This window comes from Toxoplasma gondii, chromosome X (assembly GCF_000006565.2).
Source record: "Toxoplasma gondii ME49 chromosome X, whole genome shotgun sequence".
Lineage (NCBI taxonomy): Eukaryota > Apicomplexa > Conoidasida > Eucoccidiorida > Sarcocystidae > Toxoplasma > Toxoplasma gondii.
In genome coordinates this window covers 339,096-351,093 of record NC_031478.1, presented here as the reverse complement: position 1 = coordinate 351,093, position 11,998 = coordinate 339,096, and the positions used below count along the sequence as shown (strand labels likewise).

The window sequence follows — 11,998 nt, the reverse complement described above, 5'->3', positions numbered from 1 at the left end:
AAGAATTTTGAGAGGATGCCGAATATGTCGTGCCTGGAGACACGGGCTGCTCTGTCTATTCGGTTTCACAGAAAAAACTCGCGACTGTCTGCATGTGAGTCATCCCGGGGTCACGAATCCTGAAACTGGCTTCGTGAAAGCTTCATGCGTGATCTGTTTACCAGAGGGCAGCATTCTGAACGGGGTGCTGCAAAACTCCAGTAGCGTTCATGAGCTCGATTAAGGCCGACATCCAGGAAACGCTCGGAGTGCACGTCTGGGGGTCCTGCAGCCGGCCCCTTACATTGGCGACGCAGGAAGCGCCTTCACCCGCCGAAGACTGAATTTCATTGCCAGGACCTGGATGGATGTTCTTGACACTTCCCATTTGACAGCTCCCCTGATTCACGGCAAGGCGTTCTACGCCGGAAGGGAAAGATGGCGTAACCGACTGTGAGACAGAGGGAACAGCGGAACACGGTCCGCCTGATCCTGCATTTCGCCCAAAGACGTCGACTCGTTTAGGCATTGAAGCGCTGGTAAAGGAGACGGTGGAGAGGTCGAAAGGTGGACACAAACTTGCCGGTCCACCCAAGAGCGATCGCCGTGGAAGAACCATTGGCACGCACGGCGCTGCGTGCCAGCAAACTTCAAGTCTGTGGAAAAGCTGTGAAAACATCAGAAACAGGATAGATTGTCGTGAGTGAATACGACCACGAACGTGTGTGTGTAAACGCCGAGGTCTAGGTTCCCAGTCCACCGGAACGGCCTCGTCAACTCCGCAACCACCGGGACCCAGTCCACCGGAACGGCCTCGTCAACTCCGCAACCACCGGGACCCAGTGAAGCCTTGACTAAGCAGGGACGCGTCCGTTTGCCTCCTGGTGCCCAAAGCCTGCAGTGTCTTTCCCAACAACGCTAGACTCGAGTACCTCGGCAGACAGGAAGCCTTGGTCATATTATCGGCTGGTAGCCATCACCTCAGAAAAGACGTGCGACATTTTTACCACCTTTCGATGTATGGGAGAGCCGCGACAAGGCGCAGCTACCCCTGAACTGACTCGAGGCTCGCCGCGCCGTCACCACTGCAGCATGTTCTGATTTTTGGTGACTTACTCCAATGCGAGCACTGTCTCCGAAGATGTACGGGACGACGTCGCTGAGCATCTTGAGTGTCGGGCAGCTTCCCACGTGCTTTGTTTGTCCTTCTTCCTCTTCGTGCATGACCACCAGACGCCTAAGAATCTCTTCCTGAATCCGGGAAGATGTCGAGATGCCGTGCACCGCAACTCCACGCCGATCATACAAAATGCCTGTCTCGGATGACGGAGACGGACGGATGCGTTTCTGTTGGCAGCGCGTCATTCGCGTCGTCACACTGTATTTGCCACACACCTGACGAGTGCCTCCCTCAGAATTCTGCTGCGGGTACGGACGCTGCACGAAGGCAGGCCCGGAGTAGGTCGAGGCGCCACAACCTGCCTCAGCAGTGCCAGGCGCCCCTGCGCCGTTCTCCGTCAACGCTGAGAGTCTCGCGGAATATCTGAGGCCCGCCAGCGAATCTTGCAAGTCTCCCTCTGGGTTCGGAGCAACGAAGAAGCTCGCCTCTCCCACATCCGCCTCCCCGGCCTCGTCCTCACTATCAAACGTCCAAGACGTCACCAAATCCCGACGCGTTGGTTCGCGATCATACTGCGATAGCAGGCCGTCATACGTCTGATCCTGCGGAGCTCTTCGTGGGTCCCCGCACCGCAAAAGAAGGCGCAGGGAGCCGCAGATGCCATCGTCTTCGCCTTTGCATACCAGCTTGCCACCAGCAAGTAGCGAGCGGAGTCCACAGCGCACGGGTGGGGCTGCTACAAAGTGCAGGAGAGAGAGCGTCGAAATTACGCTCAGACTCGTCGAATCAGAACCTCTCTTGAAGCAAGAGGCCAGGAGTCGGGGGTAATTTCGGGGGCCATGCCACACAGAGGACGAAGCCTGTTCTGCTCGTGTCGTAGACTCTGACAGCGTGACTAGGGACACGTGGTCCAAACCCGCAACGTTGTGGACCGACCGCGGCGCGGTTTCCGACCTCGTATTCGCCTGGTAGTTCTCGCCGAAAGGTTTTCGCAACCGCAGCTCGTCCGCGGAATTTGTGGCGCGATGCAGCTCGTTCCCCCCCTGACCCCCACATCTGTTTTGTGAGAGTCTATCACGAGGGCCTTGATAACCTCGCATTTGGCCCATCTGCTGCCACCTGGACTGAGGCCATGCCGAATCGGCATCGACAGGACACCGATAAAATTCCTGCGACTGCGCATCCAAAGACTGGCCAGCTTGTCTGCTCTGCTTCGATGTTCTCGTGGACGGGTCCCGATCAACCCAGGCGGACCGACTTGGCGCCCCAGCTGGAGGAGGCCGTAACTCCCGGAAGACAGTTTCGGCATCCAATTTGTGGCGAAGCAGGTGCAGCGGAAAGTAGGCTGCAACTGTGTGAACGAGGGCATACAGTAAGTGCGCTGCTTCAGTCCGTACGATGGCGGCAAAAGGGATTAAATCGTGTAGCGTGGATCCGGGCAGCCGCGTGTCGAGCACGGAGTCTTTGAGGCAGCGCTGACGTTGGGTCGCAGAAAGAAGGTCTGCCCTGTTGCTGCACGTCCCCGCGATGCCCCTTGGGGCCGGTCCCCGTTCCAGGCAGAGGAGGCACTGTGCGAAGGAAGATGACATCTCCGTCACCCCGTGAACGTCGATCTTCAGAGTCTCCGGGACGAACTGCACATCGGAGGGAATGACAGGAATCAAGCAAGGTGTATCTGCGGTACGGCTATGGTGGTCATCGCGAAGTGAGCAGAGGCCCGCAAGGACGACGTGGAGTTGGGCGTGGAGCATGAGGCGCGCAACCAGAAGCGAATGAGTGTGGACAATATCTCTTGTCACTGGCTGGTTTGTCGAGGAGATGAAATGATACGGCGCTTTTCCGGGGGATTGGTTTCTCCCGCCCCCGCTCCTGTCCGCGGGAGCCTCCCCGGAACTGGAGGCGAAGCTAAAGGCCATGTCTGCATATGCACTTCTCGCGGGATCTGACGCTTCCGACCAATTGGGCCTGCCGTAGTCTTGACTGAGAGACGCAGGAGACCCCGACCCGAACGGGCTTCCAACGGAGAGTGCCGATGTGCCCCTGGTTAGGTCGCGCGACCCAAACGGACTTGAGTAGAGGCCAGACACGCTAGGTCTTCGTCTGGGACTTGAGGTGCCGGAAAACGGCGGCCTGTGTCCGTTATCAGAAGCCCAGGGGCAAGAGAACGGTCTCTCGTCCTCTTTTCCGGAATGAAACCGTCTACGCATGATAACGTCCATCCCAGCAGGCTCTCGCACCAAGGAAGAGGACCAGTATCGATCGTCGTGGGAGGACGCACCTTCTCTTCGGCATCCACTTGCGCGTGCAGACGGGTGCTCCCTCGCCGGCTTGTCGATCTGCCGGTTGCTTAGGCTGTCGCACTCGGCAAGCGTCATACGGCGGCCCTCAAAGCCCACTGCATAAGACAGCATGGCGTGGAAAAGGCGCAGAATCCAACACATGGTGCAAGGATCGATGGGGCTGGCGAGAAGCCTCACCAGCGACGGCAGCCCCGTGGGTAGGCGCCAGAGCGCCACCAACGCCGAGAAAGACTGGGACAGACAGAGCAGTGCGGACGAGACTAAGATCCACCGCCGATACAACCAGAGAGCGGAGATAACGCCACTGGGTACGTTCACACCAGCCAAAAGCTGGTTTTTCGGCGGACCGCGAGCACCGGGAAAACCTGCTGCTGGTGATTTGCCTGTCGCCGTAGCCCCCGGCCCTCGAGTCGGCGCGTCGGCATCCCCAGCAGGTGCCCTGCGAAACTGAAACACGGGCAACGGTGCCGCTTGATGGTGGACAGGCCCGCCCCGAACTCTTCCACGTCCGGCGCCGTCTTTCCCTGTCCCAGCAGCAGCGGCAATCGTTTCTGCAGACGCGCACGCCTGGACAATCTCGACGGCGACGCCACAAAGACGCGACAGCTCTGTGATACACGTTTGTTCGAGCTGGATGCGGGACGAAGAAGAGAGCGGGCGACCACAAACGCACCGATCTTCCGGGACCGTTTTCACCGCCGTGTCGGCATCCTGTTTGAGCCAGCCTTTCCCGTGCACACTCCTTGTGTACCGGCACGACGAAAACTGTTCGCTCAAGGATGACCAGCGCGTACCTCGCCCCCCGACGACTGGTGAAATTGTGTGGCAGGCCAAGGTGCTCATGCTGTCGTTAGGCGGAGACACTGAAGGCTCTTCCGGGAGTCTTTCCGGGTACCGATGGGAAAGAAGGCCAATAAGGAAAATGCAGATGGAGGGGCCTAACCTGGGGTTGTAGGCCTGCGCCTCAACGTCCGTTAGTGCATCCACAAGGACACCGGCGGTTCTAGTCTCCACCAGAATGCACGGACACAGAAAACCGAACTCCAGAATCGTCTCCAAGCACGCTACCCTCCACTGGAGACCTGAGGGTATCTCACGCGTCAACAAGCTCCGATTTCGCCCTCCCTGGTGTATGCCTCCGCTATCGTCAGGTCGCTGGCCGCCTCCGGCCCCGAGTGTAGCGTGGGCCTTTCCCTCGATCCCCCTGACCGCTTGCTCCGCTTGACGTGCTGTAGTTGCTCTGTTTGGTGCAACGTGTGCATGTGGCATATTTCTGCTGGACGTTTTTCCGCCTGTGCTTGCAGCCCGAAAATGAGCGGGGTTCGGCTGTGCTGCTCCGGCCATATTGGCGGTTCCACCATCTTCGGTGTCAGCAGCCTCGGCGGTGACCGTATAAACGAAAACATCCGGGAGAAGAGGGCGAGTGAAAAGGTCCAGATCGACACACCGGCAGTAGGATGCACCACAAGGTTCCCTTCTAGACGCGGCAAGCTTTCTCCCACGCGTATCCGTAGCTCGGGGTGCGGCGCGGCAGAAAGCGGTCCAAACCCGGATGAACATGAGCGCTGCTTCTCGCTCAGAGAACAGAGCGCTGGAGCATGTCGCTGACACTGTGGCTGCCAACGGCTCGTTCCACTCGGCCGCACCATACGAGGCGATTCCGGAATAGGAAAGGGGCGCATGCGGTTCGGAGGGCCATCTTCGGTCCGTCGCGAGCCTTCCTGTTTGTGAGGGGCACATTCCACTTTTGTGTCGATGTTCAAAACACGGATGTAGCAAAACCTCAGGCTCGCGAAGCAGAGCTTTCGATATTATATTTGGGATCTGGAGAGACGCGAAGCGCCGATGCTGCACTGCAGAAGCAAGTAAGTGCGTGCATGCTTCAATGGCGAGAACGCGGCACTGCGCCTCGGGATGGACAAGAAGAAGGCGCAGCGTTCTGATAAACGACAAAGGGAGAAGATCGAGAGCAGAGACTGGACACGAAAAAGTTGTGCTTCCTTCCCTGTGATCTCGTTCCGTCTGTCTCTGCCATGCGTTTTCTCCAGAGTACTGATGGCCGTATAGACTTGGAGAAGGCAGGGAGCTGGTAGACTCCGTCGAGACTAGCCAACTGCGTATTTTTCGTTCCTTCGGGCGAAGAGCAACGTCCTTGGGCGCGACAGGCCCTCCGTGCTGCAGCACAGTTATGAGTCGGCGAAGAAGGCAGCAAAGATCAACTTCCCCGTGTCGCCTCCGGCTGCGTTCCGCTCCAAAACTGCAGGATTTCTGCGTCAAATACGGCATGTCACGAGTGCGCTGTGTTGGGTCCTTCTCGTCGCTCAGGACTTCGCTATGGGCCCAGACAGTGGGGCCGGCGGTCGTCATCGTTTTTTGATCAGGGACGTCCTCTGTGATGACCCCGTCGTCTTCGAACGTTTCTTCCGTCTCTGTGGCCACCAAGCGTGCAGCTCCGGCTCTCACTGTTTCGCCATGCTGAGTTGCCTGATCCTTCGACGCTTTAAGGAAAAGTTCTAATTCGCCTGCGCTGCAGCTTCGGCGCCTTCCGCCCGGACAGCTCTCCTTAGAAACACTGCACTGCCGCTCCGAACTCGGCGCCTCTGCGCGCTTGTCCGATGCATCCGGACACGGCGCCTTCCTCCCGTGGCCGCAGTAACTGTCTTTCCGGTCCCCCGGATCCGACATGTTGTCACCCAACAGCGAGTCATCGTCTTCCTCATGCCACAAGAATGTGGTATGCCTAATCACATGTGTAATGCGGCGAAAGAGACGACGCAGGCCATGCAGCTGCTCCCGAATCACTCGGGGCGGAAGAGTCTCATTCGGGAACCGCACTCTCCCCCGTCGATTCGTAAAGGGAAATGGTAAACTTCTGTCGCATATTTGTCGGTGGAGCAATGCCAGTCTTGTTAGCCGCTCCGGTTTGACCTCGAGCCGGCCAGCTACTGGCACTGGGTCCCGCTGATAAGAAACATTTGGCTCCACAAACGGCGTGTGTGCACCTGAAAAAGCACTGGGCAAAGCGTCGCACTGAGCCTTGCTGTCTGCAGAATGCGGACCTGCAGAACGCCGGCGGCGATGCAGAGCGAAACCGTCCGCTGCATAGCATTCACTTTGAAACCGTCGTCTCCCGCCTTTATGGAGGCCCTGCGGTTGGTCTGTCGAGCTCTCTGTACTGTGGCTCCTTTCCTCCGCTGCGAGCATGCCAGCAGCTGCAATGGGCAGCGCCCGTTTCCGTAAGCGATGCGGGACTGTGAAAGTCTCAAAACTTAGCACACGCTCGAGATGGCGGGACGAAACGGGCGTGTCTTGTTGACCCACGGCGTCCATTGAATCCGCCTGGTGAATGAGAACCGAGTCATCGTCGTCGGACGTGAAGGCAAAGCCTGGTTGAGCGTCCACGGACACCCCATCGCCTATGAGTGGTCTCGCGACACGAAAACGTTCCGCAGCTCTGATCTGTGCCCACGGCGTGGGGGCTCCCTCGAAAGCCTTGTCATCCTTACGCGCGCAAAAATTTCCATCGGGCCATGCGAGCACCGAAGAGGAAGTCATGCCACCGTTGCAGGCGTCACCAGGCGTAGGACTGCCCACTTCGCTGAAGAGTGCGCGTCCCGCATGCTTCGTCTCCTCCGAAGAAAGGGCTTCCGAAGAACGAAAGTGTGCTCCGGCCTTGCCTGATGTGTCGCTCATTCTTTATCCATTAAGTATCGTATTTCGGCGTGAACAACGCTTCCTCGGTGAAACCTATCGTTCGGGCACCTCGAGTGCATTCTCATTCGTACTGTCTCACTGAGGGTGCGGGCATGGTACCGAAGACGAGCAGAAAAACCACTGCCAGGGCACACTGGGCTTCTGGCCACTAAAGAGTGTGGGAGTCACAGAAACCACATTCGCGACTTTGGAGGTTAAGCCCCCGTGTTTCCTCTCGGAAGCCCCCTACCCCAGTAGTTTTCAATGTAAATGACCGGCACCGCGCCCGTAACTGGAGACAGTCCTCTGGTAAGGACACACCTTGACTCTCCTCCTGCTCCTCTGTATCTAGCGAGGTTCCTTGATTCGACGGATCGCCGAAAGGCGCTAGACGGATCCTCTCGCAAGAACAACTCCTGGTGCCCTGGACTGGCCGGTGAGACAGGGGTGTTGGACGCATATACGGGCGTTTGGCCGGGAGAGTGGAGCGCTCGACACCTCTCAAGGTTCTCCTCTGTCGAGAGCCATTGAGGCGACAGGCAAGCGGACGAACACAAGTCTACTGCGCATGCGCCTAACAAAACTACCCCCGCACCTACGGCAGCCAGGATGGTTGTTGACACCGTGAAAAGAGCTGCAGTCAGTGCGGAAACTGAGGAGCAGACGAAAACGAGGACATCTGATGTTATTGACTCCAACGAAGCCGGTGGTTTCAAGGAAGGCGGAGAAACGTCCCAGTCGGTGGTTGGAGGCTGTGTGCCGGATCGAATATTGAACAATGTGCCTAGCCGGGTGGTCTGCGAACCGAGATATGCTGTGGCTCCGTTTTGGCGGCTCTCCCCTGCGTGGAAGGAACTCCAGGTTCCTCGACGAGTCACCTCGCAACCATAGGCCTCATGCCAGCGCGAAGGAAGACAGTCTTCCACAGAAGAGGCCTCGTAGCAAAACAAGACAGGAGTTGTTCTCGACATCGACTGTTCCATACGTGGCTCCTCGTGCGTACGAGCATACACGGGCGGTGCACCGACAGCTCCTCCAAATGAGTTGAACCGTGGTAAAACGAAGACTTGCATGCCTGAAAAAGTTTTGTCTTCTCACTAGGGGAATGTTTAGGAGTGTTTGGGGAATCGACACGCGGTGGCGGGAGAAGGAGCGCTTCCAGCGCAATTCCCTCCGCCTGTAGGCGTCTGTGACAGAGGCCTCGGTCCCGGAAAAGATAGAATATTATGGTGAGGCGAGGTCGTGGCGGGTCAGAGAAGCGTGGAAATGAAAAAAAATTTGGGACATGTCCGGCGAAAATGGAGACAAAACTCGAGTCATGGGGCTGGACGCAGAGAGTGCTCAGTCTCTGCAGAGAGGAATCAGTGCCGGTTCTGACAGCTGCGACGAGGGGCAAACGTCGCACCCATGGACGGTGAAAACGATGTTGTGGAAAGGTTCCAGCCCAGTTGTATGGATCCCCTCGGAAGGAAAAAACATAAACAGAGAGCGTCAATTGCGCAGACACCAAACTACAATCTGAGGGCTACAAGGTCTGTCTCTCCGCAACAGACAGCGTTCGTGAGCGCCACACTGAAATTCATGTGTGCGTGGCAACTGCCGCGGAATAAGGGCTGCAGGAGTTGACCCAATTTGCAGAAGATTTTTCTGGTTTTGAGGTTTCGAGACCCCACAAATCGTTTAGGTAGCATTGGAATCGATAGATATATTTGTAAAAATTAACGTAGACCGTGATAGACCATGTGTCACTGCGTCTTTCAGGGTCGGCTTTCTCACAGGAATGGGTCAGAGATATGCGGCTGCAGGTATCTATGTTCAGGGTTTTCCAGGGAAGGAAATAGAGGGAAAACGGGGTCACCTTGCGAGACCGCGAAGCTATCATGTCCACTGCGAAAGAAAGCTCACACGATTGTCGACACGGTAGACGGGCCGAGAAAGGAAGGAGATGTTATAGCATCGGATTAAAACCAACCGCCAGAGGAGACAAACGGCCCGCCAACGGTAACCCGTCGCGGGATGAGACCCAACGGGGGCTCCCCTTAATTTCTGGATGTTTTGAGGGGGTGCTTGAAGAATTTTGTGTGCCGTATACAGCGCTGTGCCCTCGGATCTGGGCAACTTCCGCTAAGTGCGCGGTCACAGAGCTCATTCTTTCCACTTCTTACAGAGCATCATTTTTACGCGTGAGCGACACAAGGTAGGCCTCTTAACTAAGCCATACAGTATGCGGTTCTACGAGGGACGTCGTCATGCCCAAATTGGGGACGTATTTCTCCCGAAACTGTGCAAATAAGCATCCTCAATTGATTATGTGGTGACTGGGTCTTCAGTGCAACTTTGGGGCTTGCAGATTCGGTGCCCTGGTTTCTCCTGTGTATGCGGTGCAGGCTGCCGCCCATGTTCACGCCTGCCTAGCGGAAGAGTTCTACTGCGAATCGGCACATCTGACTCAGAAATGAAGAAAAGACAGGATGTTCGAAGAAATGCGCCGTTTCCTGTGCATACGCGCTAATAATTTCCAGTACGTGTCCCATTCGAAGTCAATCTAGAGCTAAGGTGTCGACAATTAAAAAACAATCACACAATGGAGCAATTTCAGCTCAAGGCTTTTGCTGTTGTTCGAAACTTTATGTACGCAATTGATGCAGCCAGCAAAGAGTACAAATCTGTCTGGAGGAGATTGGACTGTAAACCCTCCAAATGCTGTTCCACTATGTTAGAGTAGGATGGTGCGCGCCACGTAACGCATTGTCTGCTTCTGGTGGTTACCCTACGACTGAATTCCGACAGGTGAAGCAGATGTCTCCAGCCTCGGTTCCATCTTCACGGACAACAAATTGTTCTGCACTGGGCCTTGTTCATTTGGCAGCAATTGAGGCTTAGACTTGCAAGGTGTACGCCTCGACACAATCGACAGAAACCAATATGCAGTATATTTTGTTTTGAAGCAGCTTAGAATACTCAGCGTCGCTGAACATTTACTGAAGGCACTTTCTGCGGTGTCGAGGTCGTTCTAATTTGTACGAGTTACAAGCTGGCGCCGCAGAGGGTTACTGCCAAGCTGAACGGACACATACACGATGTAATGAGAGCCACTAAAGGATATGGTGAAATGATGTTCATTCTCCTGATTGGAAGATTGTTTTTTGCTGTCGGTAGCAGTGTGCTAACACATCGAAACAGAGACGATGTATCCTCCTGCTGGTAAGGATATCGCCAGGGGCCGTCTCAACCCACGCAGACACTTCAAATTGTGAATCATTACGGACTTCACTAGACCATTATGGAGTGACGCTAAACTTCAAGCTAACTCTATCCGTCTGAAAGCACCTGTTCTATGGACGATTTTGAAGAGTAACTCTGTCCAACAGTAAACAGAAAACAGAGGCTTCGGTAGAAGGACGTAGACCGTGCTCGGATTCTCAGCAAAAATTGGCGATGCTGACGACCATTGAACACCCATCAGCTGCGACGACAACACTGTCCAAATCATCTATTAGGTTCTTCATGGACGTCATGCCTCATCTGAGTAGGTGTTGCCTTCAAAGCAATGCAGCATCATTGTCGGTCAGCCACAGCAACGGCTGGGCAGACTCCTGCATTCCTTCTTCCTTGGGGGGTTAAGTCGTCACCTCTCTACCACACCATAAGGAGGCAACAAAGACGTGGTTTCGGGATGCTGGAAACTTACCTTCTCAAGGACAGTTCATTTGCGTCAGAAGCAGCCTGATGGGAAGAACAGAAGAAACGGCCGGCTGCCCAGAATTGGCGCCTTCGTAATGGCAGCACGACAACTGCGGGTTGAAACGCTAGAACAAATGCAAATGTCCGTTATTCCTTTCCCGCGGCGTCTACTGCAGGCAGTCCACCGCATTTTCCCCAATCGATCTTCTAATCTAAAAGCAGTTTCATGCTGCACCTTTGCTTGCGAATACGTTGGGGCACTGTGCCTGCACCGACCCGCCACACACAAATCGTTCTTCCTGCTGGCTTCCGTACCTCGAGAGTGTGCGCCATCGCAGGAACGGCACAAGAGCTGTTCCGCTAGACATAGGCAGCTTTTGCGAGAGACACTACCCAGAAACAAGACGCGTCGGTATCAAAAAAGGTTTTTCACTTTATTTATCATGCCGCTTTCACTCAAGTACAAGTGATTCGTCCTACTGTTTTAACATTTGGTGGTTACAGGCGGATGGAATCAGTCGACTGCTCAGAGAACCCTGACCACGAGGGTCTGCTTTTCGTTGGCATTGTGGAGAGTCGATCGGCGCTTTGGACAAGGCCAGCTGGCTGTCCCCTCTTTTTGGTGTGCCGGTCGGCGTAAAGTGAACCTCGTCAAGAAACGGATACGCGTGAAAAGGGGGGAAATTACAGATTTTGCGGAAGTCCTTACCGGCATGTCTTGCTGGAATCGTTCTCTCAGCTTGAGACAGCAGGTTTTTGAGACGAAGTTCGTTGGTGTCTGATGGGAACGGCAGAACAGCCAACCGTGCTGTCTTACTAATTGGCACGGATACGTGAATGCTGGAGAGAGCAGCGGGATTTTTTCTGGCCAGCTCTTCTGCTCTTTGTCCAGACAAAAGTCTCGGCGGCGATTCCAGTGCCGCTTTGTGGTCAGCGAAAGTCTCCCCCCGTTCCCAGCTGCGCCGTCTAAACCATTGGAAAAGTTTTGTTTTTCTGCTGTCTGCGTAGTGGAGGAAGGATTATGAAAACTTTTCGCTCTCTGAGTACATTCTAAGGAAGAGACGACTGTGGATGTGTTACACAATGTTTCATATGTGGGACTCTAGTTTCTGGTAGACCCGGTGCTGTGTGAAGTGGCGAAGGACATAGATTGATTATGAACTGGCCAGCTCCCTTGGGCATAACTCCCCTGCTCAGGAAGATATCTCGGACGACGTTGTGT

At 55.4% G+C, this 11,998-nt stretch overlaps 1 protein-coding gene across 1 annotated transcript; it reads right to left on the bottom strand.

The window, feature by feature from the left end:
- Positions 1-157: 157 nt before the first annotated feature.
- On the bottom strand, positions 158-7,092 carry TGME49_228395 (hypothetical protein; the record flags this gene model as incomplete). The annotated part of the gene is made up of 2 exons (XM_018780208.1): positions 158-379; positions 1,096-7,092. 2 exons carry the CDS (start codon positions 7,090-7,092, stop codon positions 158-160), a joined length of 6,219 nt encoding a protein of 2,072 aa, XP_018636117.1.
- Between the last annotated feature and the right edge of the window lie 4,906 nt (positions 7,093-11,998).